Source organism: Pezoporus wallicus, unplaced genomic scaffold (assembly GCF_028554395.1).
Source record: "Pezoporus wallicus isolate ANWC-B61680 ecotype Strahan unplaced genomic scaffold, APGP_CSIRO_Pwel_v1 contig_1739, whole genome shotgun sequence".
Lineage (NCBI taxonomy): Eukaryota > Metazoa > Chordata > Aves > Psittaciformes > Psittacidae > Pezoporus > Pezoporus wallicus.
The window spans coordinates 134,109-161,699 of NW_026637351.1; the positions used below are offsets into that span (position 1 = coordinate 134,109).

The 27,591-nt window shown below is 39.9% G+C and overlaps 1 protein-coding gene across 1 annotated transcript in view; it reads left to right on the plus strand.

Moving 5' to 3' along the window:
• ABCG1 (ATP binding cassette subfamily G member 1) overlaps positions 1 to 27,591 on the plus strand; it is a 47,827-nt gene that overhangs the window by 17,005 nt on the left and 3,231 nt on the right. Inside the window, exons 3-13 of the mRNA XM_057404989.1 lie at positions 17,827 to 17,944; positions 18,333 to 18,465; positions 19,854 to 19,904; positions 21,721 to 21,866; positions 22,561 to 22,684; positions 23,596 to 23,710; positions 24,397 to 24,545; positions 24,718 to 24,819; positions 25,949 to 26,117; positions 26,304 to 26,404; positions 26,852 to 27,010. Coding sequence (XP_057260972.1) covers positions 17,827 to 17,944; positions 18,333 to 18,465; positions 19,854 to 19,904; positions 21,721 to 21,866; positions 22,561 to 22,684; positions 23,596 to 23,710; positions 24,397 to 24,545; positions 24,718 to 24,819; positions 25,949 to 26,117; positions 26,304 to 26,404; positions 26,852 to 27,010 — 1,367 coding nt within the window. The remainder of the gene's footprint in view (positions 1 to 17,826; positions 17,945 to 18,332; positions 18,466 to 19,853; positions 19,905 to 21,720; positions 21,867 to 22,560; positions 22,685 to 23,595; positions 23,711 to 24,396; positions 24,546 to 24,717; positions 24,820 to 25,948; positions 26,118 to 26,303; positions 26,405 to 26,851; positions 27,011 to 27,591) is intronic.

The window sequence follows — 27,591 nt, forward strand, 5'->3', positions numbered from 1 at the left end:
ATGCATTGTCTTTACCTATGTAAAAATATGCTCAATATAATGTATAGATGCATCTAATATATAGATATGTGTAAATATAAGCATGTGGGTGTATATATGCCTACTATCTGTTTTCATATATGTATATATGTATATATGCACATATGGTCAGACACTCAGGTATGTTTATTTATGTACAAAAACTCACTGTGTAGTGTATCACCATAACAGATATTTTGAAGGTAACAATTTATAGAGGTGCCTGTTCCTCCTGCTTTGTAGTGACATCATATTACAATTAAAGAAAAGCAGTAACAACCTGATGTTTTTTTAAATGAAAAACAAGAGAATATTAGTTGCTTGGAAGTGATTCAAGGCTGTTGCTACTGGATTAACAGCATAACAAGCTAAAATAGCAAGAAAAATGACTGCAAAATGGAAGCTGTTTTATCTACCTGAATGCCAGCAGTGTAAAGAATGGCATAAAGAAAAGAAAGCATTTTGCTGGTGCTTTTCAATAGGACTTACTGCATTACATAAGTTATTTACTGCTCTCAGTCATTTCCCTCGTAATCAGATTGCTTATGCTTTGTTCTTGTTTTCTTTAGAAGTTGTGTGAAAGAATGGGTTGGAGCTCTTGTGCGTATCAGCAGTGGGTCCAGTTCGTATGTGTTTGGGCAATTTTGCCTGTTTATAACTGCCGACATCATTATCTGAATTTCCTTCTTTAATAGCTGAGCATTATTGCAACTCACTTTCCTGCTGAGTGTAACGGAGAGTATGCTTACGTGACAGATGTGTGCTGCTTCTCTGTTTGAATAGTGGTTTGCTGTTGACAGAAAACTAGGAAGGAATGTGTATCTTGGGGTGCAGAAAGAAAATACAAAGGTTTTATGCAGACGACTGGGAACATGTGCTTTGACTTGCAAGAGCTGTGGAGACAGTGGTGCGAAGAACAGGAATATGGTAGAGGTGTTCGCCTGGCTGAGTTTCTTGGGGGCTAGAAATGCACCTTGCATGCACCAAGGAGGGCAAATAACAGCTTCCAAGATTTGCAAATGGAGGGCACTTCCCAGAAATGGCAGTGTGCACATGGTGGGTGTCCGTGTTCCCTTGTGGCTGCATTTGCCTTCCCTGAGCACTTCTGATGTGGGGAAGAGAAAAGGCTGGTGGGGATATTGGCTGGTTATGGTCAGCCTTGAGAGGATCTGCCAGGTGTAAGGATATGCCCTTACACCTGGCGTATCTTGGTGGTGTGAGCAGGAAGTACTCTGTGGTGTCTTCTTCACAGGGATGAAGGGAATGGAATAGGGTGGCAAGAGCTGACATTGCTGTAATCATCTCTTTTGCTAGTCACACTGTCACTAATACACCTCAGGATTTATGTGAATTGCCCAGGGTGTTTGAAAAGATTGTCTCTTCTGTCTCTAGCTCCCCTAATTATCCACAGTTGTAGCCATTCTGACACTAGAACATATAGGAAGATGTTGCTCCAAATGCTTCCAGGGTGTTTACAACTGTACACAAGGAAAGGAGATTGAAGATATAGTCAAGATTAACCTCTCCTTTTGTACTGCAGTATCATTATCTAATTAGATCAGAAGCAAAGCCCTGTGGCTTAGTCAGAGCGTAGGCACCCATTTCAGGAGGAAGCCTTAAAAGAAGAGCAATCTTCAGCCGTCCACCTACACCGTTTTCTTTGTGGCTTTGGAAGATGGAAAAAGTGACAGATGTAAACCTCCCCAAAGGCAGTTGAATGTTCTCCTTCTGCACATTGTCTTTAAAGAGACTCCTGCCTCCTGAACCACTGGCTCTTGGATGATCCATGTGGGGATCCCTTGTCTTTGCTGTCCTGGGCTGCTGGGGCAGAGATAGAACAGCTCTGCTGGAATTCAGTGGGTCAGACCTTGAGGAGAGGATCTGCTGGTTTAGAGTCACCCATGCTATTTTATCGCCAACACAGGTAGCCTTTATCAAGGGAATTTGGGCTGTGATAAGCTGGAGGGAGTGGGAATGGGAGGGAGTGGAGAATTCTTCCCAGTTGCCAGAAAAGGCCATTTACCTGAACAAGGAGTCTTGTCACCCAGTAGTTAGTTGCTCTGCCTTACTGCAGAAAATGGCCAAGATAGTTTAAATATATGAAGATGCTGCAGCTGAGGCTGTTGCTACACAATTCATAGGACCCATTCTTGAGGCTTATATGTGCTGGGACTCATGTCTGATTTTCTGATTTGGGTAGTTTTCAGTTCTGAAATTTCTGGTTTAGGTTCAGGAAGCATCCCTCTAGAAGAACATGTCTTGTGCAGTTTTCCCAAGCAGTCTTCTAACATAACAGATGGTGGGATTTTTGTGGGCAAAGACAAACTGGGGGTTTGATTAAGTTTTGAGTTTATGTGAAACTAATCCCAATGGTGTGACCTTGGCTTTACTGACATGTAAGGGTCTTACAGCAGTGCTTTGGGTTCCTGTAGAAAAACATATGGTAGCAAACCCTGTCATTGTATTGAGAAATTTTTTTGTTAGCAGATAAGTGGGGAATGGGGGAGAGAACAATGGAGTAGATAGATTCTGTCCTTGCTCCAAAATCTTGATATTTGATGTCATGGGACCATGAGTCTGACCAGGGCATGTGGAGGCTACTGTGTAACAGTAATATCAACTGTGAGATACACAAGAACTCTTACAAATATTACAAATACAGTAGTAGAAACTCATCTTGTGGGTGCTAGTAGAGCTTAAAAGCAGTTAGTTGAGTTTCACTTAGGTCTTCATTGGAAGTGGTGACAGTTTTAACATGTACATACAGAAAAGTAAGAAAATGGTATTACGTTGAAAATGTTGTGATCTAATGGTAGAGCAATGTTCTGTACTTGTGCCATTACCCAGATGGTTGCAGGCCCTGTCAGCATAATGTAATCTCACCTGTTAGCACAAAGACGAAAAAGACACTGGTGGTGCATTCACCCCTTGTACGTGATTGTTGAAAGCATTTAGCCAGCACTGAACTGAAAACTAGCAACTGACTATTGGAGCTGTGCTTATTCTTCCATTTGTGCACAGGGTACATCTGTCATTACTTTCCCTTGGTTTGTCACAGACACTTAGAAAAAATGCATGAAAACTTTATGCTTGTGCATCTCCCGTATGGCACTGACTGCACTGCCCGTAGGAGGACTGCCCGGTAGCGTGGCATACAATTGCTTTATCACTGTGTGTAATGAAGCTGCTTGTCTCACACTGAGATTTAGGTATATCAGTTATTTTTAAAAACATGGATTGCATAAACCATCATACCTAATAGATAGTAGCCAACATTCATTTTTCCTTGGACATCTCATAGCAGTGAGAGACAGGCTTGACAGTCACATTCACCTGTGTCCATGTAGGTTTCTACTGTGTAAGAGGCTGTGCCCATGTTAGACAACAGCCTAGGCTCTCTTTATAGACAAAAGATTTCACTGGCAGTAGAGTGTACATTACAATTCATTTAATCCAAAACTATTTGAACAAGCAGCTCTCTACATTTACTAGGAGTAATACCTGTGCTGGGGCGGCCCCAGCCAGTAGCTGAGCACCCAACACAGCCACAACTCCTTCCTTCAGTTCCCCTCACCAGAACAGGGGAGAGAGTCAGAAAAGCAAAAGCTGAAAACTCAGGGATCAAGATCAGGGCAGTTTAAAAAGTGAAGCAAAGCTGTGCGCACAAGCGAGCAAAATAGAGTTTATTCACTGCTCCCATTGGCAGGCAGCTGTTTAGCTGCTTTGTGGAAAGCATGTGGAAGGGTCAGTGTAACCTCAAACATTCCCCCTTCCTCCCCATTCCCCCAGCTTTTATTGCTGAGCACAGTGTCATATGGTATGGGTTATCCCTTGGTTATCTGTCCTGGCTGTGTTCCCTTCTAGCTTCCTGTGCATGCCAACCTACTCTAAAAAAAAGAAAGCCTTGACTTTGTGAAAGCATTGCCCAGCAATAGTCAAAACACATTGTGTTATCGATACTGTTCTAGTCGCAAATCCAAAGCGCAGCACCACAGGGGTGGCTTTGAAGAAAATGAACTCCATCCCAGCCAGACCCAGTAGAATAGCTCTCATGCAAATGTTTACATTGCAGATGTTTGCTGCTGGTTAAAATAAATCCCCATAGAATCACAGAATCGTAGAATGGTTAGGGTTGGAAAGGACTTTAAGATTATCTAGTTCAAACTTCCGAGATACGAGTTCCTGATATATCAGTATTCCTATGTAGAGGTTTTCCACCTTCCAGTCTTGGAATCTTGCAGTATTACTGTGTGTCTAGATTATCACGAATCCTTGCTTTTGATCCCTTCACCTGTGTCAGCTACTGAGCTAGACTAAACCTCGGTTGCTGTATTGATTTTAGTGGTACCCTGTTGTTTTACAGGAACTGTGTCTTGTGGTTTTTAGGATTAAAGCATGGGTTTTGAGAAGACAAGGATATTGTTCTAGCTGTGATTCTTCATTATTTCGTTTAAAGTGACAGTATTTGCAAGAAAAAACATGTAAACAGCCTGGACTCTCATCTGCTTTTTCTTTCTTGTATGTATGGGTGTGTTAATAAATGACTTATGGAAGTGTGACTTACAGGCATATAGAAGTCATACGGTAAGAGAATAAAGAAACCTCAAGACAAGTCAAGTTTAATTTCTCTGGTAATGTATTTAACCAGTTGTTTGTGTTTTTTTTTAATGTCATTGTCAGTGTAGTTGGTGATCAGGAAAAAATGGACATATTGTGACTTTAGAAAACAGAAATATTTTGAAATGTGGTTTCATCTAATTATAAGGATGTGAGAAGACCAATAGTCTTTATCTAAGTGTCTCTTACTAGTGATATACATGAGTCTTCAGGCCACTAACATAGCTAATTTCTTTTGATGGATTTCCAACATCCAGCTTAAGTCAGTCCATAGCTTACCCCTCTCCATTTTATTGAGCAGTTGAATAACCTAGTTCTAAAGAAGGACAAAGTGTCAAAAGAAGTTACAGGTGTTACTGGGAGATAAACCAATGCAGAGATAAAGTGTTAAATGAAAATACTATTAGCACAAGAGGGTCTCCTAATGAACCTATAGTAATGAAAATCCATCTGGAAATTTTTTATATCCTCATGTCATTAGAAAATGGTAGTGCATCAGAGTAGAAACATTGTTTCCTCACTATATTTTTCTGACTATATTTTCACGGAGATTTGTTAGGTCGAGGGCTTTCTAGTTAGGAAGAGAGAAAACGCAATCAAGCTGATGATGAGGGTACTTGAAAATCTAAGAGATGCAAGTTGTAGTTCTTGGTCTGATTCAGGGGCTTAGACTTGGTTCACCCTCATCTCAGTGTGTTCCATTGGTCCCTGGAATGACATGTTACTGGTTTGTAAAAAACGCAGCCAATCAAAGAATCTGCCACCAAAACTCAAAATTGAGTTTTCCTTCTGCCTCAGAATAAGAACAAAATGGAAACTTGAGGTGGAAGTCCTGTTTTTGTGAAATGAGTTATTGCTTCCCAACTTGCTTTACTAGTATTTTTTTTTTTTTTTAGATAAAATAGAAAAGACAGGATTTCCAAAAAGCTGGATGATTCAGATGCCTTATTTAGTATGTTCTGAAATTGGGAATTAAAGTTCATTAGCCTTTTTTCAAAACGTCACATAATTTTAATATGTACATTTAAATTTTTTTGGTATGTGAAATGAGCTAATCAATTTGATGATACTTATACTGCAATCTAAGTGCATCTGTCAAATCATTTCTAGGTTTTGTGTGAAATGTCAGAGTTCTCCTCTTGAAAACTCTCATCTTTACATGGGACATATTCTTGATAGAACATTTAATTGCTTAGCATATATGGTTAGCACCACGAGTCAAGCTTTGTTCGTGCTACTCTATAAACTTCAGCTAATCCATAATATAAAAAGCTGGAGCTTTTTAAAACAGGTAGAAATTTCATAGTTTATGGTAGTCGATGGATGTATGTCCCTGCAAGGCTGCCAACTCCTCCAGTTCTGAATTGAGGAAAAAAGCAGAAATTAGACTGCTGAAAGGCTCTCATTCTAACTCATTTTCATTCCAGAAGCAGCAGTGCCCTGTGCAGTGGGTTTTGTTTGTAACATATTCAGCACTGACATGCTACAGAAGATGATAATTACTTCAGTGATGTTTAGAGGATTTTATATTTAGTTTGCTGACAACAAAAAGTATTTTAATTTGGGCAACTTCATTAGTGTAAATATTCAAGACGAGAGATAAAAACACAGTTGTTCCAAGTAAGATGCGAGAACTGGAGGTAATCCAGGGTTTATTTCCACACACACATCAGGTTTTCCTTCATTTTTACATTCAGTAACATACGTTTTCTCTGTTATTAGATTAGTGCTAGAATAGAGTAAACATATCCTGTGTTTCTATTTCTTGAAATTCTCGAGAGTGTTGAGGATAAGTGGGCAGAATCAGTATGGCTATTTCTGAAGTCAGAAGTTCTTTTGGCTGGCCATAGGGATGTCCTGCTGCTGTAGGAGCTTCTTCAACCTCAGCAGTTCTTCTGAATGTGACTGGTTCTCATTTACTGAGCTCTTCCGGTTTTGGAGGTCAGTTGCTGATGTATCTATCCCTGTGTCTGATCCTGGGTGTGTAAAGTGGAATTAAAGATTCAATGCATGAGTTTAAAATGTTTTAAAACACTTCTGATACTTGCCTCTGAATGTGTTTCGAAGGATCTTCTTGTCTCCCAGTGTTCCTCGGCCTACTGGTGGGAAAGAATGGGATGGGAGCAGCAGGAATATGGAGAGGTGGAAGTGCAGAAATTTGCAGTGCAGAATTGGTTTGAGAGGATGGAAAGAAGCAGGAGGAGGATGTACAAAGGTTATCAGAAGGTCAGATGGCTGAAGTGCTCAGCAGTTCCCAACTGTAACTCTAGAAAACTCCAGGGCCTCCTTCTCTAGCGCTTACACAGATAGGAGGAAAGAGCCAAAGTTTTACTTCTGCTTTTTTACCGTCCTGCTTTCATTCTCTGTGCACGTGGGTGGGGAAAGGCTGGGAGGAGGAAGAGAGAGCGCAACAGTCAGAAATGTGGTAACTCTGGGCATCACCGTATGAGACCCAAAGTAGTCTTCTCTGAGGGAGGAAGTGTTTCTGCCTTCTTTGCTGCAGAATGACCCAGCTGGATCTGCACTTTGAAATGAAGGCAGATGGGGCAGTTTAGTTCATAAAAGCTGCTGGGCTACTTTGGAGTATCTCCTACTTGAAGATTTTTTAAAAGGAGGGAAAGGGTGTTGGAAAGGGTTCTGGTTTTGTTTGTAAGACTGTGAATAATACTATTTGTACTTTGAGGAATAAAGGCACTGCAATTACGAGAAATTGCTTTCTGCCTGACTGGAATACGTAAACAGCTTTCATCTCAGCGTGTTTGTATCAAGCTCGTGACTTCAGTTTGTCATTCGAGGGAATGTGTCAGCCTTTCTTTTTGGATTGTGTTGGCTCTTCTTTAGTCAGGAAAGACCTTTCAACAGAAACAAAGGCAATTAAAAAAGGCAGCAAAAAGCAATTATCAAACAAGTATTAGGCTATGGATTTTGCTTTGAAAAGATATTTCCACTAGATTTAGACGAAAGACAAAGCTGTACGTCATTCATACATGGGATTTTTTTTTTCCCTTTCATGTTTCCTAAGGGTTGAAGATAAATTAGGGTAGCTATTTTCTGTGCAGCCAAAGTAGAAGCTATGCCCCAGATCTCCAAACGCTTCAACATGTAAATACTGCCTCTGAAGCCATCAGGTCTTGCTGCAAGTACAGATTTATTTGCATTCATCTTTGAAGGTTACTTTCGTTCATTGACCCACTTAATTGTCATTCTCTATCCTCAGTTGCAGGCATATGGCTCATGGGCATGCGTATGGAAGATGAACAGCTTTGACTCTCAGGCAGAAACATTCAACAGAGAAACCAATAAGAACTGAATCTTGCTGTGGATGTGTCTGATTAATATTGATAGGCAGGACCCATGTATAATGATAATCATCTTGTAAGACTCAGTAGAAGGCTGTAACCTTGCTGTAGGACTGGGTAAAGGGACTATACAGAAAAGATGTATACAAGGAAAGTCTCAGGGCAGCTGTTCCAATGGGACTGGTGCTAACCCATATGAGGTATTTATTCCTTTAACAGGAAGGGTGTCTAGTCGTTACCTGGGCCTGTTAGTGGTATGATGAGTTACTTACATACTTCAGCTCTGCCTTCTCATAGCTGTACAGAGTGTAGACCTAAAGGGGCCTGGCACAAAACCCATTCATCTCACAGCATTGTGGTGAGGTATAATCAGCAGTTGCAGAAGCAAGTACTCAGAATGCCACTGACTCCTGCTCCTCTGTACTGATGCAGAAATGCATGTTTCTTTTTACAAGAAATTCTGTAAATTCTGCATCCACCTGCAAGCATTTCAGTCTCCTGTTACTTGTTGATTCTCTGTACGTAAAACACATCTTGTTTATAGATGTGAAACAGCCAGACAAGGCAAGTCTATTAAACCTTCAAACTGAAAATCAGGGGGTTGCAGGGCTAACACTGTCATATCTGATTAGTTATTCTGAAGTAAAGCAGTATTCAGATACTAAAACAATGTGTGAGCAGCCTACAGAATAGAGAAGGAACATGGTGCATCCAACTCACAACTGCTATTCTGAAGTTTCAAAAGAGTGAAATCTTTACTTAGGGATTTTTTTGTTTGGCTGCACCATGTGGACTGTCAGAGACGAGTTCAACATCTAGTCCAGGGATCTGAAAGAACAATGCCGTTAAAGGGATTTTTCATATTCTTTATAACCTACAATTTGGTTTAAGATTCTTCCTCTGCTAGAACGCAGTTCCTCATCTGGATTGCCATCTTCTCATCAATGCATTCTCTTTTATTATACAACGTGGCCTACAATAACTACGGATTTAATGTAATAAATCTTGATTTGGAGGCTTATAATCTGTCTATAGGCTCCAATTCACTGTATGTTTTACTGACTTGCCACAGAAGGCAAGTTAGTTGATATGTTTAGTACAAAGGAAGTGCGCTGGTAGAAGTCAAATCTTAGACATGCACACAAACAAAATTAAAAAACTGCTTTAAAGTTTGTTCTCTAACATTTAGCTTTTGATTAATATGTAATCTTCCACAGCATGTTTGGATTTCTCAGGCACTGAGATGTTCTGGTTAAGTTTCAACCAAGTGCTATCAATGCAGTGCTGTGTTCTTGAGCTAGTAAATAACTTGAAGCAGAAATGTGTAGAATTTTGACCTGTCCCCGGATATCAGAGTGCAGAGTAAGTGCTAAATACTAATGATAAAGTAAAAACATAACATCTGATATATTTGTACATCCTGAACATGGGCAGGATGCTCTTCTTGATAGGAAGTGCCTGAACATGTGCCAGTCCAACTTGAAGATTTTGAGTGCGATTTGTGTGCTTGATTACAGCAATCATGCAAGCAAATGAGGGACTATGATCAAATTGACATCTAAATAACACAGAAGAGGTCTTGATGTCCATTTTATTTGTGACTGATCCTGAATTCAGCCATGATTTTGTTGGCAAAGGATGAGATTTGTCACAGCATTTAGATGTTTGGTATCTAGTCTAAGCTAATTATCCTGAACTCCCACTGTAGTTAAGAGAAAGATGTGCTTCCAGAGGGTTATTTATGCCTTCCCAGAAGAGGAATGCAAAATAGGTAGAATTAATAATCTGTTAGGTGTGCCTGTTTCTCTTTATTGGTAATTTATGGGTCCTAAACAGTGAATTAGGTTAAGCATCAAACTTTTAGGTATATAAAATTAGGTAGATGAAATGCTACAAGGCTCGCTGTGAGCATGGGCTAAGCTCTCCATCTGAGTTACAAATAATCCATCCCTAATCACTAAGTGGGAAATCGGCTGTGGATCAAGAGCAATGTGTTTAAGAAGGTCTGGTTGTGGGCTATATTAAGAAATGCAGTTTAGTCCACCACAAAGAAAGAGCTTTGCTGCCCAGGGGATTTTTTTTCTTTTTTCTTTTTTTTTTTTCCTTTTTTCTTTCTTTTTCAAAAAGCTTGAGAGACGTATTTTTAGGTTGAGAGCAATGGATTCCTCATTTCCGAGTTGGAAAGGACTTAGAGGCAGTGAAACTTGATTTAGTTACTTCAAGCACTCATTTAGCTTTTCTGCCCTCTCTGTCCTGATGGTTTGGTGCCTGGCCTGCTGTTTTATAGACATTTACATAATGAAGGTCATTTCTCTGAGGCAAGGTACAAGAATGCATTACAATTGTAAATTCCCTTAATTGCTCTAAAGCAGGGCTCAGGGCTTAGACAATGTAAAATGCTGTTCTAGAATGTCTGCATCCCTGAGAGACATGTGAATAGAAATATGTGGATATGTGGATTCTAAAGCTAAAGTCGAAAAATGAATCATAAAAAGGTTAATTTACTTGTGATACACAAATTATGGTGGAAGCCATGAACCAATGGCCTGTGAGATTACATACAGGTTTTAGTTGGTAGACAGTTACCTGAAACATGTTTATTGTTTCTAGTATGACTTTGCCCCCCAGGCTTTATAGAGGTACAGTTAATAGCAGAATTAGAAATACATGGAAAACATCTCTGTGAAGATATGCCAATTTATGGAAACAACCTGGCTTTGAACTAACTTTGGTTTAGGTGAAAAGCCTCAAGTGCCTTCATTTTACTGATGGGAAGTGATTTAATTTTTGGTTCATACTAAAATAAAGCAAACAAGCAATCCAGTTTGAAATTAAATGGTTTGAATTGCCCAGCATGAGTAGTGCAGAAGGGGTAATTTCATTTAACTGTAAGTCGTATTTGTGTTTCAGAATAGAAAATGTGTCTCAAGAGACAGATTCCTGGGTGGCACAAGCTGCCAGAAGGTCCCCAGCTGCTAGAAGGGCTGTCCCCCCTTTCTTCCCTCCTTGCGAGCCATGCCATCTTGTCCTGGCAGTGACAGTCCTGCAGCCCATGCAGGTAGAAATAAGCCCTTTTTGTTCTTAATTTCCCAGGTACGGTTTCCAGGTGGATGGGCTTGATGTCCTCACTGGTTCTGTAGGTGCACTTGAAAGTCAGCTCAGGCAAAGTGATGGGAATGTGTCCTGGGGAGAAAGGGCAGAAGTACACTGCTCGCTTCAGTAGCAATATCATCTTCTATTGCTACTTCTTAAACTGTATAAAAGCAAACTGCTCTGAATAGCCCAGACCCACAAACTGGGCCATGACCTCGCAACAGCTACTAGTCACTCTGTGAATCTCCCAGCTGTCATATTTACGTGCACAGACTAGATGGCTGGCTGACTGCTCAGTTGTAGAGTGGAACTATTGATCATAAGGAATGAATTTACATACACAATTACATTACTTAAAGGAACCTATCTTTACATGGGCAGGTAGACTATGTGGTCATGACTGTGCGCTCCATAGCAGCAGAATAAATGCAAGATATTTACTGTGACTGCCCTCAGTGCTCTGCAGTGTCAGCCTGCTGGTCTACCCTAAATGCATACTTGCTTCTGGGGTTTAAGAAGGTTGTTACTCAGTGCAGGAGAGAAACAGAGGAAGTAAAGCATGAGGGGACCAAGAGAGACTCCATGGGACAGTGATCTGGTGTAGTTTTCTCGAGGAGCTTCACATTAATCTCTATGCTGCCACTCCCTGCTTGTGCCTGCCCCACAGGATTAAAACACTATTAGATGAAGCAGATTGGCGTAGTCTCTACTAGCAAGCATGTTTTGCTATGATGGTGGCTTTTTCTCAGGAATACGAACAGGGGCTGAGGTGTACAAAGTGAATAATAGATTGAGAAAGATCAGAGAAGAGGATTTTTTGTTGACATATTTAGATCTAGGTGTATGGAAAAGGCTTTTGCTGAAGTAAAAATTATAAAGAAATACATTTCCTAGTCAATGTTTTATTACATCTACAAATGTTTCTAGTATAAATCTGGCCTTGGGCTGTTATCTCTGTGTGTGTGCGTGGTGTTTCTGGTCTTGTGCTTCTCTTTTTCTCAGTAGAGTTTCTGCCAGCTTTTCTCAGCTGTTCAGTTTTCTGATCTAAATCTAAAGAGTCTATAAATGAAATATCTGACAGATATGAGGGCCTTTTCTATGTCTGGATGGACTTCTGGAAGCTTTCTCTCATCTGTAAGTCACTAACTTTCCCTTTAATATGATATATGACTGGGTTAGCCTGTTTTTCCCTTTCTTGTGTTTTTGTGCAGTAGGTAATCCAAGCAAATGTCTTCAGCTGTTGAGCAGCAAAGTCATGAATTTGCTCGGAGCATTCTTCCATAATAGGAGGACTGCCTACTCCTGCCTCAAGGGGAAAGATCTGGATGTGACCTCTTGATTCCATTTTCCTTTATTCAGGTTTTGTGCTGGAGAATTCCCTTGACTTTGGCATGGTGTTTTTGATTGAAATGTGAAGAAAATGAGATGACAGTTCAGCCTATAAATTTTAGAATAGGAAAATTGAGTTTCTTTATTGGAACAGGGTCAGTACATAGGGCCGAGAAACTGCTGCAGTTTGTTATCATGATTTAATAAACAATTTGATTGACGGTGCTGTAAAAGAACAAATTTGTGTATTGAAATTTAGATTGTTGTTTAAAAATCATCTTGCTTGTTGAAGGTATCAAAGTAAGGCACATTAGTAACATAGTACTTGCCAGACGTGTCTTCTGTATATCCAGCTGGATGTTTCTAATTGGGAATACATCAAACCCCATTTTAAAAGGCACCACAAAAAGATGCAGAAATACATTTATCATATAATTTTTTTAAAAATAAAGAAATTGTGCACTTCTACCTGGATTCAGGTAGAGAGTGTGGAAAGAGTAGGCTATGATTTCTTCAGTTTTGACATACAAGTGTCAAATGTTGCTTATTTTTTGGCTTGGTTTTCAGTCGTTTATAGTTTTGCCAAACTTGAGCTGTTTGAGATGGAATGTCCTATATTACCTTATTTTCTGTAGTAAAACCTTAGAGCAATTTCAGGCCAGCGGTTTTTTGGAGGGCACTGACAGATATTTCCTACCTTCAGAAGAGTTTGTGATAAAACAGTTCAGATGTATGGGGAAGGGCAAATCCTGCTCTAATTGCAGTGAGCAGGGAAAGCCTGCAGTGCTCACCTGGGACCAAAGATGTGTTCTTGCTGCCTATTGATGGATGCAGAATTAGGCTACAACACCTAGAAACTTCTAGCAGCCTGCGTGACATTTCTTTGAGTAACAGATGAGTATATTACTTTCAGTGAATTGCAAATGATTAAAGCATTTTAGTCAGAAACCTAGAGACAGTATTTACCTGAGGAGATTCACTGTAAGAGCAGGAGTGAGTTCTGGTTATGATTTTTTTTGGTCCTGTTTCAGTCACATTCATAAACATGCACTCCTACCCTAAGTATGAGGAGGGGGTGGCTTACTTCTTTCCAGGTTAATCATAGTTATTGTGAGAATCGTAAAACCACATCTTCCCAGAAATCCTTGTAAAACCCATAAGGAAGCAGATAAAACCATCAACACGTTTCTCCCTTGCTGAATACGTTAGCAAAAACTTTGGTGACTTGAGCAACGACAACTCCCTTAGCATCTTCATCAAAGGCAAGAGGTCACCCTATCAACTCATTAAAGAAGGGGCTGCTGTGGGCTTTGTGCTGCAGCCAGGCAGTGAGGGAAATCTACCTCTTGAATAGGGGTCTGTTCAGGCTAGTCATATATTTCTGGCTGTGAATCTGGTCTAATATCATAGTGCCTGGAGTTTGCTTTCCATGGGAAATTGTAACACGGGAAAACGAAACATATTTCACTTTTCAGGAGAAGCAGTTGAACTCCGGAATGTAATGTGAGGTGAAATTAAGACCAGAAAACTTTGCACCACTTGAATTTTCTGTTTCAGCTTTGATTTCTTACTTTTTGTATTCTATATTTAGTGGGTTGGACTGAGGAAAATGCTGAGTGCTGATTCTGGTTGGTGATGGTGTATTAATGTCCTATTGACAAATTTGTATTTCAAGTAGTTCATGAAAACTGGCATTTGGATTCTCTTACACCTCAGTCCCTAAATACAGTTTTGAGGATGAGGTCGCTGTAACTCTGGGAGGGAATTCTGGAAAACTGAAAGCATCCAAGCTCTTTTGCGTTGTAATTTAAAACAGGTTTTTGAGAAGTTACTGAAAGTCATGATGCTAAACTTGGTCTTGATGTAAGTCCAGTCCAAAAGGATACAGCCACTGTGGTGCTCAAACTGAACGGCCTGTAATATGCATTTATCTTGGGGGGAGTGTGCTTTGAGGTTCAGCCTCTCATTAAACTCTGGGGTACCAAAACTTACTGCACAGATCATGTACTGGTGGCCTAAGGAAAACGAGGTAGGTCAGGTAAACTGGGATTGAAGGTTGTCAGAAATTCCTAATATACGGCAGATGGCTATAAAACAGTCCCTATACTGTAAGAATACAATCCCCTCTGAATGCATAATCTGTTTCTCGTGAAAGACATGTGGCTGATGTAGAAGTTTTAGGTCAACTGATTCAGTTAAAGATTAGCCTCGATATTCTGAAAGAGAAGGCTGTAGTTACTTATGGACTAATTCCTTATAAAGGATTATACTGGGCACTACACTGCAGCTACAATGTCAAATCCTTTTGTCGGTTTGCTAAATTAACCTTTGTAATGGAAAGGCTTCTTACGTGCTTCCAGTCAAAAGAAGAGATGGTTTTGAGTTTGTAGTAAGTTAAAATGCCAGTGATTGGGATCCTGATCTAAAATTCATAAGTGTTTTCTGTTTCTTCATCTTCCTCTGCTGTTTTGCAAATGAGTTGCTGAGATTTGTCCTTCTCTGATTTAACATTTTGTGTGTAGGATACTTAAAATTACACCAGAGGGGCAGAAACAAGTGCAGGCAATGAGGGGGAAGATACTGCAGTTAAAGGTAAACTGGTTATCATTTGTGAAATTATGTTTGGAAAAGTGACTTTAATGAATGTAATGTTAAATCTCATATGTAGTGAGAGGAAAGGCTTCAGTTTTAGGTAATGGTATGCATGTTGATACATGTTTTCAGACAGTGAGGTGTATTTTAGGTTGTACTTCCCTCAGTGTTCATGGCAATATGCATTCTTTATGCTCCCCTATAAGTTTGAGCAATATTTACTGTCGTGATAGTGAAACTCACCATGAGTTGACTATTATGAAACTGACAAGAAGTCTTTACCCTGGTGATCTGGGTCAGATTTCCCTATAATAGAAATTGTAATGGAGTTGCCATGGGATATTCTATCCTGTTGAACTGCTTTGCAGGGCAGACAGGGACCAGAGATGGACACCAGTGTCTGCTTTACCCTGTGCACTACATGTGGGACCTAGTGAAAGAAACCCTATCCCAGTGGAAGTTAATGACAGGCCAACCTGGCCAGCTTTTGACCAGTGTGAGAGTTTCCCAGCTGTACATAACTTGTTCATGTGGTGGGTGCATCATACAAATAATTGGTGGTACAGTCTAGTGTTTGTGTCCCTTACAAATTTAATAGGCTTGGGAGGTAACTGGTTGTCATTACACTTAAGGGATAGTATAAAGGACTTTGTCTCTGTAGGTCACATTTATCATAGAATCATAGAATGGTTTAGGTCAGAAGGGACCTTAAAGCTTACCCAGTTCCAGCCCCCTGCCATTGGCAGGGACACCTTCCACTGGTCTAGGTTGCTCAAAGCCCCATCCAACCTGACCTTGAAAGCGATGGAGCAGCCACGAATTCTCTGGGCAACCTGTGCCAGTGTCTCACCACCCTGATAGTAAAGACCTTTTTCCCAGCATCTAATCCAATTTCCCCCCCTTGTCAGCCTACAACCACACTTCTTTGTCCTGTCACCACATGCCCCTGTAAAATTTATTTAATAAATATTGTCATGTTTGAAAGGTCTCATCTCTTCCTTGCACTTTTCCTTCAGATGCTGGTTTGGGTGGTGACATTGGCATGAGGGATAAGTTCTCTTGGATTTCTCTCTTCAAAATAGCTGTTCCTTTTGATAGATCACCTTTGCTTTTGTTCCTAGGACTTGTGCCATTAACAGGCAGTGTGACTGCGCTGCTGTTTACATATCCCTAATATCGCATAGCTTCCAAACAAGTAGTTTTGTTCAGGTCCAGGACAGGATTTTAGAATGAAAAATTACTGTTTTTAAAAAAGGCACTTAAAAAACTGGTTACTTTGAGAGATTTGGTCAGTCACATTTTCTAGGACATTTGCTGTGAAAATAATAGGATCAGATATTTCTAGACAGAGTTTTTGTGGCTGCTGCTTTGCCCCTGGGCTGGGGAATACTCAAGAATTATTTGCTGTGGATTTGGGAGGCTTCATGGCAGTATAACATTAATGGTTTTGGTGCAAAAGTTTGCTTACTGTGCCATTGAAAGAGTGAACTGAGACTAGAGAAAGAATAAAGAGTGCTAAGAGAGGATGAAAGGAAAGCAAGAAATTGTGGAGTTGGGAAGAAAGAGAAATCAAAAGAATATAATCCACCATTCATTTTCTAGGAGCTTGCAGACAATGTGATTTTCTTTTTTTACAGCATTTCAATATCCAGATACAACCTATGCTAATGATAATTGCAGGACTGGGAGAGGTTTACATGTGGAATATAAATGCTGCCTGTGTATGCAAAATGGATTGCCAGATCACAACACTGAGTTGAAATGAATCTTCTACTCTTTTTGGTTTTAATATGAGATTGGTTTGTGACACCTTATTTAGCTTATTTATTATTAAATGTTTTAAATAAAAACACTGGTAATTAAAGTAAGCAAGCAAAAAAAATAAAAGGGAAAGAGATCCTTAAGAATTTAGATGCCAGTCAGGGTTCTTTCCACCCTCCCCAGTGTGCTTATGCCATCAAATGGGAATCATACAGGACAAGATGAAAGCAACTAAGTCCAAATCTAGAATTCTCATTGGAGTCCAGTTTGCTTACACCTAGAGCAACAGGGAGTTTGGGGTTTAAATTAAGGTTTGTTGACAAAGGTAATTTAGTCAGGAATAAGGTGAGATATTTGGATTTGGTTATTCTGGAGCAGCTTTGCCTGGGACATTATTATTGTGGCATGACCTTCTGAGGTGGATTAATCTAAATGAGAAAAAACCTTGCATGTTCTTAATCTGGAGTAAGTATTTCCCTAGGAATTATTTTTACAGAGTTATTGTGATCAGTCTCCCTGTCTAGACAAGCCTTTACAGTTCCTCTGGTAAGAGAGTCCTTATGGTCCATCTGTATGTCTCTTTTTGCTGTGTTTCTTGTCATACCTCTTTTAGCGGGGAATGAAGAAAAACGTAGGGCTTTGACTTTGAGATTGTGGCTATTACTTTCCAAGAAGTAGTTGTATTGATGAGAGGGCAGAATTTTGGCTTTGAAACTGCAGTGATTGGAGGGCAGTCTACTCCAAGGCTGTGGAGTTAATGTTACCTTTGAGGTTCTAGGTATTTTAATGGAAATGCCAACCTCCTAGTAAAATAGTCTGAGAAGACACTTATAAAATGGCAGCAAGGCTTCTTAGCCCTGTTAGAAAATTTTCCTAGAGTGAATCAAGAGTGTGTGATCCCGGAATCTTAACATGATCCTTGTGTAGCAGGAGGAGGCTGCTGCTGCCACTCAGAATTTGGCTTTTGATAGTTATTGCAGTGTGTTGATCTTAGCATCAACCTCTCAGTAGGTATCTGCTAATGCCTGTTTGTCATCATTGTTTAGTGGAAATGAACTTTCATTGTTCCCCAGACATGATTGTGAAGGGTTCAGGAAACTTTTATTTCTTCTTTCAGGCTATAAGACCCTTTTGAAAGGAATTTCAGGGAAATTCAGCAGTGGAGAACTTGTTGCAATTATGGGTCCTTCAGGAGCTGGGAAGTCAACACTCATGAACATTCTGGCAGGATACAGGTCAGTAACAATGAAAATCCCAAATAAGATCAGCTAGCCTCATGGCTCCCTGGGGAAAACAGCAGAAGAAATCTTACCCCAGTGTATGGTGAAAACATGTATTTCACAGATTTTGAATGAGATTCTTACTGCTTATATCTTTTCTTTTTGTCCTGTTCTGGTCACTTTAGATATATCTGTTAACAGGTCTGATCCAATGATGAGAAGCAATTTAAAGTCCAAAACACACACAAAAACAATGTCCTTTCTAGCTGTGTAACAAATCTGACTCAATGTCTTACATTTGTGCTATTTTTTAAATCACATTTTATACACACTTGAAGCGAGGCCTGTAACAGCACAAGCGAAGGCAAAATTCACCCCTGTTTGTTTTCTTGGCTCCTTTCAGAGAGACAGGAATGAAAGGAGAAATTCTCATCAATGGACAGCCTCGTGACTTACGCTCTTTTCGCAAAGTCTCCTGCTACATCATGCAAGATGACATGCTCCTTCCTCATCTGACTGTCCAGGAAGCTATGATGGTGAGCTTTTTCATTCATTCAGGATGGAGAAAATGGAAAAATCTTTGTGTCCTGTGCCTATGTTCTTATGCCTGGTAATGGCACGAGCTGTTATCTCTGTCTAATCCCACTCAATGAAAGTGCTTGGACTTTGATGATGCCTTGAATTCCATTTAAGGCTCATCCTCCTAGGGGGGTTGTCTGAGCTTCCTTAGCTTTACCATTTTCAATTTGTGACCAGCAGTAGGATTTGAAAGATCTACAGCTCTACTCCTTAGACCTTCTAGAGAGTGGAACCTGAAATGCTGCACAGAATGAGGCTTTTTAGTGTGGTGGATGAATATCCTTGTCTCTCTCTGTCTCCCCACCTTCTATGTTCTGACTGCTATTTTGACTTGAGCATGGTCTCTCTGCTACTTCTACTCCTCTGGGCCCATTTTAAAATAAAGGTATTGTATAAAATCTCTCCTGGTTCTTCGCAGGAAGCCAACAGGAACAGAATAATCTCAAGATTTACAGGGAACATAAATTCTTCTTACTGCTTTTCGTAGCATTAAGAAGTTTACTAATTGCTGGCTTGACCAAGCAGTCTAGAAGTGCCTTTTGATCAGTTTGAGAGAATGAGGCAGTTTTTCTCAGAGGGTGTTATCAAAATAAGTCTAAGCTTGCTCATACTGTATGCTAGCATCAGCTCACAAGTTTTAAGGCCAGAAGAAATCACAGTAATTTTTATATGGCTAATCTTCTGCAAAGGCTCTTCTCTGTGAGGAAATTTTTCTTCTCTTTTGTTTATGTGAACATTCTAGTCAGAATCCCATAGGACCACTTTTGTAGAATTGGTCCCAGATGATACTTGCTGTCTAAATTAATCAGTCAGGGCTCTGACAAAAAAAAAATTAGTTAACAGTTTATTTGCTTCTAATAAGGGTTAGTCATAATGTTTTGTGGAGCTGCCTCTTAGGATAGCCAATGACATCTTTTACAAGATTATTTATTTCTGTACTTATTTGTTCACATGCTGGAGAATGGCAGTTTGGTTATCCTTAGAATATGGATAGAGCACCAATAAACTGTGATTCTAGCATTGCCTGGGAAGTCAGTGGCTATGCAAAAGACATGACTCCCTCATCTTCCTCCCAAGCTCTTTGACTTGCAGAATGGCCTTTCTTTCTAATATGTTTTTTGTCAGATGCTTGAGTGGTTGCTTAAATCAGATTATACTCAGTTACCTAGTGCACAGGCATATGTGATTCTTGTAATTTGAACATTATAGTTCAACTTAAACTTTCTTGACTGGGTTGAAAGTTGTTTCAACAGTACGTTGGGATGTTGTGCCTGAGACATCTGCTTTAACTGGTTGCTGTGCTTCAGACCAGTTAAAAATCAAATTCCGTTGTGTTGCATTGCAGGTATCTGCTCATCTGAAACTTCAAGAGAAGGATGAAGGCAGGAGAGAAATGGTATGTATAGTGTCCATCAAACAGAGCATTTCTGGGGATGTCAGAGAAGTCCATGAAGTGAGATCTGTAAAGCAGATATTTTTATCTAATATTGAATTGCAGTGGACTTGTAATGGTAGAATAAATCATAACCTCAAATATATTTATTTCCAAATTGGAACATTTGGCATTTCTTCAGTCTCAGAGACCCTTAAGAACCAGAAAGAGCTCCAGAGAGGGAAACTTAAAAGAATCAACGTATCTTTGGCAGTTTAAGATTGCTTCGATTCTCTCAAGTTTTATTGTTATTTTTTTCATAAGCTAACCACAGATTTTGTTTTTTTCTCATTGGAAAATACATTTGTCTAGAAACAGCTGTTAATTTTATTTGTACTTTGAAAGTCTTAATTCATTTACACTTTAGTAAGCTAGGCCAAGCAGGTCAATTCACTTGTCCACTCTGTTACTGTATTTACAAAGAACTCTTTGAGGAAAAATCTTTGCTGTATGCCTTTATTCAAGACATACGAGAAGGGCAGTCATTTTCTGGTTAGTGTTACTGGCCTGTGCTGGACTACATCATTCATTTTATTGTTGTAAATTGTAAAGTAAATGTTTACCATAGATAAATATTACGAATTTTTGCACTTGTGTTATCACCATTACAGATGCTTGTTTGAAATAGAGACAAGTGAAAAATCTTCCACTGAACCATAGTTTATGTTTCTAGTTGACCTAGCTAGTGCTGCTCATGTCCCTTAGCATCTTTCCTAGAGATAAAGGGAAGGATGTCATTTGGATCCTCCCTCTGAGGACGAGGGCTAGTAGGGCTTGTTCTTTTTTTCACTCCCTATCACTGAAAGCTCCTAGAAATGAAAATCAGGACAAATGCAGGGTCAGGCCCTACTTGGTCTAATGATTTTTTTTACCATGTCAGCCACCCTTTTTTGAAAACTCCCTCCATCCAAACAACATTACTTCAAAAAAATGACAGGCTCCTCTTCCCATACTTCAGTGAAGTGTTAAATATCTGGGCTTTCTTTCTACCTTTTAAGTGGTAGAGTTTTTAATTGCATGAGCAAGGTGGCTTGGATTTGCTCACTTTTATGTTCATGTTTTTACTGATGCCAAAGAGCTATTTTCCTCATATGGATCTACCAGGCCAGATCTACAATCATTGAAAGCAGAAATTCATAGCAGCTGGGATTGTTCTTCTTTTGCTCCTGAGATCCTGGGACAAGCTGTGCCCTTCCTGGGGCTGTGCCTTGAGGAAATCCCAAACGTCTGAAAGCCTGTGTGATAACTGAACTGGCTCTGAGGAGAATGAAACACTTAAAATCAGTGTCTGCCTTTTAAAGAGTAGTCTGTGAAGAACAGATGGGATAAGAGCAAGTCATTGCTCCATAGAAGCCACTGTTTTTGTTACAAAGTTCTCCAGTCCCATGTACATAGAGCCTAGAAGTTCTATTGAAAAAGCTTCTTGGTTTCACTATATAGTAACTTCTCACATGCTGCAGAGCTGTTTTGATATCTGTGCCATATCCAGCATATCCAGGGGATGATGCAGAAGAACTGATTTCCTCTCATTTTCACAGCCAGAGTTTCCTTACTGAGACAGGTCATATAGGGCAAACAAGTAGAATTTGGGTCAAAATAGTAAACGGTAGATTGTTAAGCCCCACTGAATCTAATAAATCCTACATTAGGTGGAAAAAGTCTTTGGTATATGGATTGTGAAACAAAGTCATGAGCTAGTTTACATACTCCATGAAAATCAGTAAAGAGGCTTTTCTTCTGTGTAACAAATTTAGATGATGCATTGTTGTGTTTCCTCTAGGTAAAGGAAATATTGACAGCCCTTGGTTTGCTGACATGTGCCAATACAAGGACTGGGAGTCTTTCTGGAGGCCAGAGAAAGCGTCTTGCCATTGCTTTGGAGCTGGTGAACAATCCTCCTGTCATGTTTTTTGATGAACCAACCAGGTACTTCATTGCCAAAAATTAAAGATAGGCAAATACTGCTTTATATGGTAGAACAGTGCTGCAGAAAGGTTATTGACCTCTTAAGTCCTTGGAAAAGGCTCATTTTGTGTTGCCTGTAAGAACTGAGTGATGCCACAAGAAGTAATTTGATTTAGGTGCTTAGTGCCTTGGGTCACTGCTGTAACTGCCAGATCATGCAACAAATGATTTTTAAGGGAGACACAAACTGAAACAGGAAGGGAGAGAGGAAAATATTTCCAGATTGTGGCATGAGTTTTCTTCTTCTTTTTCAAGAAAAGATAGCTTGAATATAAGCATTTTAAAGTGTGACTTTTAATAATGAATGTGGCATATTTAGAATCAAAGTCTGTGATCCCAGTCTGGAAAGGCTGGGAGAGCTATGAATACGTATCTGTTCATTAAAGTTGGGAGCATTTAAATCTTCAATCCTAAAATGTAGAAGTCCCTTAAGGCAGCTTTGAGAATAGTCTATTTTTCATTCTCAGACATGCTTCCAGCTTAATTAAAAGACTGATGGAGAAATAAAAGCATAAGGTTGGTATATGATAAAATTAAACTGCTACAGAGAAAATTTATAAAAGGATAATAGTGAGAGGCAGAGGTAGCAAATACGTGCGCTAGCTTTGAATGGTGCCTGTGGACTTGTGGATAACAAACATTTCTTTTTATTCAGTGGCTTGGATAGCGCATCGTGTTTTCAGGTGGTCTCTCTGATGAAGGCTTTAGCTCAGGGTGGCAGGTCCATCATCTGCACGATTCACCAGCCCAGTGCTAAACTGTTCGAGTTGTTCGATCAGGTATTGTTTTCAGACTCTTTATGTGTGGTTTAGATAGGTTGTATTTTCAAGGCTTCACTCTTCAGGTAAAATCATGGATAATTCTAGTCTGTGGTTCAAATCAAATCAAGAAGTTAAATAAGAGCAAAATATACTTTTTGATCATGTTTTTTTCTTCTTCTGTACCCATTTCCATTATTTACATGTAACGTTTGTAAAGAATCTGGCTGGTACGTTTCCCAAATTATGATTATTACACTTGTGTTTTTTACCCCTTCACCCACAACTGCTCCTGGGCACAGGGATGCCAGTGGAGTAAATTAGATTAATTTAAGAGCAAGGGAGCTTTAGTGCCAGTGTCTGCAATGTTGCTGATACACATTCTCATCCTAGCTACACAGGTGTAAATTCAAAAGAGTTTATTCACGTGAGATAATAATAGTTGAAGTGAAGTCAGTTGGAGATCTTTTCTCCAACCCAACAACAGGATGTGGACCACATGTGCTTAGGTTAAATTTATTGAAAGTCAATAGTGTGGCTAAAAGTAAGAATAATCAAGCTGTTTCCCATTGCTGTGCTGTTCCTTCCATTCTTGCATTCACCAGCCTGGTCTTCCAGCGCAAAATATCCATAATGTATTTCTTGCATATTTTCAGCATGTGTCTGTCTGCAATTAGTCTGTTTCTGTGTTAATATGCTTTAAGTCCTGAAGGGAATGTTTGCAGAAGTCAAACCTTAAGCGTGTAATTTCCCATTAGTTATAATTCTACGCAAAGGTAGTTCCAAGTGGTGACAGATCTTCACGAGGTCTTCTTATCAGAGGGACAGGAAGAGGTCACTATGTTAATGGATTGCTGTCATACAGGTAGCAGGTTCAAATATTTGCATACTATTACATGGGGTTTTATCTTTTTCTTTGCCTTGTTTTCCAGCTCTATGTTTTAAGTCAAGGCCAATGCATTTACCGTGGGAAAGTAGTAAACCTTGTCCCTTACTTGAGAGATTTGGGTCTGAATTGCCCAACCTACCACAATCCAGCAGATTTTGGTAAGGACAATTTGAATAGTATATATTTTGTATTTGATTAACACCTTCAGGGTAATAGGGTCCATGGTGTGTTTTATACTTTGGTACATGTATACATATGTGTATATATGTGTGTATACATACATTCATTTATACATACATATATGTACCAAAATTCAAAATATTCAAAATCTTAGTTTTTTTCTAAGTAATTCGAATGCCATCTAGTGGCAAAGTTTAGTCAGTATTTCTCTCAAGTCCAGGAAACTAAAGATAAATTCTTAGTAATTAATCTTAGTGGTTTCAAAGTGGCTCCAGTATTCTGGGTTTTTTTTTTCATCTTGAGCAATACTGCTGTAGTATTGTACAGCTAATAGCATTGTGAGGTTTTCTGACTGTTGTTTCTTAATTCCAAAGAATCAGTAAGGACCATAAGAATAGGCTTTTGTCATTTGCTGTTACCAAGACTGTCCCATGTTCACTGCCTTTCCCCTAAAATGGTTCATTTAACTTCCAGAATGAAAACTTGAAGATTTATAGAAAGACACATTTACAATATGTGCTTATATGTATGAACTTGTGTGGCATTTTAGAGCCTGTTCTAGCCAAAACTTTCTGTCAATGCTGCTGAATCATGGGGATCTAATAATGAGGCTTGTAACTAGTCGGTAGTGTAAATCAATCACTTGCTTTCTATTTTTTTGTAGTTATGGAAGTAGCATCTGGTGAATATGGAGACCAGAATGGCCGGCTGGTAAGGGCAGTACGGGAAAGGATATGTGACACAGACTACAAGAGAGATGTTGGTGGTGAGAATGAGTTGAATCCCTTCCTCTGGCACAGGCCTTCTGAAGAGGTATTTTATATACCACAACTAATGGGCATGGCTTGAAGCTGGGAGGGGGAGAGAGTTTAAATCCTTGATCAGTGGGGGAGGCTTCTGGGCACACGTAACTGATAGGAGTAGGGTTTTGTGAATGAAAACTAAGCAAGATACTGCAAAGAAAGAAGTTTATGTGTTTCTACAGGATTCCTCCTCCACAGAAGGCTGCCACAGCTTCTCTGCCAGCTGCCTAACCCAGTTCTGTATCCTCTTCAAAAGAACTTTTCTCACCATCATGAGGGATTCGGTAAGACTGCCTTTATAATATCTTTTGTATCCAGAAGGTCTGTTCAGTTGGTTTTGAGGTAGTATAATACACCTTAAAGGTCCTGTTCAACAGTCCATACATGAAGATCATCACAGAATTTCAAAAGAAAGAGACTCATCTTTCAGTCTTGCTTTTAACTGTACCATCTTCGTTGTGAGCAACTGGTCAAAAATAAATTGACATGTGCCTGTGGGAGGGATTTTGTAATCCAAAGCGAACATACAGCTTCACATTCTCCACGTGGTTCAATGAGCTGATGAGTCTCTGGTACACTTGAAAAGCATATCTCATAGGTGTGCAAGCGCTGACCATGGATCATATGGTCCTGTCCTCATCCCCATCAAGGGGAAATTGTAATTTATTTTCTGATGCAGACATTGAAGAACAGTGCTGGTTTTATTTATTTTTTTTTTCTGTTCAACTGTAAAGGCTTGCAGTTGTTCCAAATGTTGTTTTGTTGGTTTTTTTTCCATACTTCTTGTAGGAATGCTGTATTGCAGAGAAGGCACAGAAGGATATTTTATGCCTGATTAAGTTAGTTTGGTCTAGATAAGCCTGAAATACCTTTTCTGCCTCTCTTCTCCTCTAGGAAGGTTATCTTTTAGTTAGAGAGAAAGCCTCCTCCTGATGAATGAGGGCCAGTGGCTCCATGACATTGTCAGGAAGGTTTCAGGTTGCATCATTTGCAGTTTCTGCCTGAGTTTACAGGAAGAAATTTTCTGAACTCTAATACTGAGGTGTCTGATTGACACTGGGAAGCTCATTACAGTAAGTTTTCCTTAGCTGAAGCATAGTTTGCCAGAAGGAAATGAGTAGTGCGAATGCTCCATCTGTGGTGGTGTTCAGCACCAGGTTGGACAGAGCCTTGGGCAACATGGTCTCTTGTGGGGTGTCCCTGCCTGTGGCAGGGGGGTTGGAACTTGATGATCTTAAAGTTGTTTCCAACCCTAACTGTTCTATGATTCTGTGATTCTGTAATTTCTGTATAAGCTCTTCTGGACGTAAATACTCCTTTTCTGCAATCTGTATATCTGATTTCAGTCATATTACCATTGTTTTTTGAGTTTAGACTTTCTGATCAGAAATACTACTCTTCCCTTGCTCGTAGGTCCTGACGCACTTGCGTATCACCTCACACATTGGTATTGGGCTGCTCATCGGCTTGCTTTACTTAGGCATTGGCAATGAAGCTAAGAAAGTCCTCAGCAACTCTGGCTTCCTCTTTTTTTCCATGTTGTTTCTTATGTTTGCTGCGCTGATGCCAACTGTCCTTACATGTGAGTACCTGACCTCTCATATTTCATTACAGACCATTGAAACTATTGCTGGTCTGTCAAAGGCCTCAGAGTTCCAGTCCCACTATGGGACTGCAGCAGTCAGGGTTAGATAGGGATAAACTATGTTATTATGTGCAACAATATTGCATACTGACGACCTAATTTACTAATTTGTGTTCTCTGTAGTTCCTCTTGAGATGGGAGTATTTCTTAGAGAGCATCTGAACTACTGGTACAGCCTGAAAGCCTACTATCTCGCCAAAACCATGGCTGATGTTCCTTTTCAGGTATATGCTCTACTCTTCAATAAAACAAGAACCATTGAAGTTCATGGCAAGTCGACTTGCCAAAAAGATTAGTACTGCTACTTTATTCATCTGAATGGTGGAGAAACTGTCCATATATGTGTGCTGAAGCTTCAGGCCCAAATCAGAAGCACCCTCACAAAAACCTAGACCTGACCCAATTATTTTAATAAACAGATTAGTATCTTCTTTTTTGCAGAAGGGGAATTGGAGAGGGTTATAAGCAAATGGGATCTGTTTTCTATTGCCTAAGTAATACAATAGGTATCACAGTCTCTGGCAGATATATGTATTTTTCTCAGCCATTCGCGTCATGTAATGGAAAGGCTTAGAGATGTGGATTCATTAGAAATCCCCATGTTGTTATTAGTCATAGTAACAGCAAATATTTGGCTTTAATAGACTAACTCCAAGGGTATCTCCTTGCAGATCATGTTTCCTGTGGCTTACTGCAGTATTGTGTACTGGATGACTTCACAGCCATCTGATGCACTCCGATTTGTCCTCTTCGCAGCCTTGGGAACCATGACATCCCTGGTGGCTCAGTCACTGGGTCTTCTCATAGGGGCAGCCTCTACATCCCTCCAGGTACTGATAGTGTTTTGTGGTTTCACAGGAACCCCGCTGTCTCCTAACACTGGTTGCTATGACTGCTGCTGTGTCCCCAAGACATTCGTTGAGAGATGACAGGCAAAAAGTTGTCTTGATCTGGTACAGCTGCTTGATGCTTTCCACTGGCATCAGCTTAAACAGCATATATACGCACTGGATATGAGGCTCCTTTCCCCATTTGAGTGGGGCTGTGCCTGTCCCTCCTTGAGTAGGTTGTCATTCGCTATTCATCCCACGCTGAGTAGGTCCTAGAACTGTGGGACTGGTGCATTTCTATGCATCTACAAAGTGGAGGTAAGCCATGAGAATCGGGAGCTTGGGAGAGGGTTCTTCCATACACACACAAAAAGATTGCAGGAGGCAAGATAAGAAAAAGCTTGACCAAGATACTCAGCTTCTCCAGAAGGAGGGAGAGAAGCAGCTGTTGGTAGGACTGTCACACTGGAAGCTGGCCATGTAGCTTCATTCTGCTTCCTGGCAGCAGATGTGCTGTGGTGACCATTCCACAGCAGAACCGTTTTGTAGTGCTTATAATAACAGGTGATGCTGACATTAAC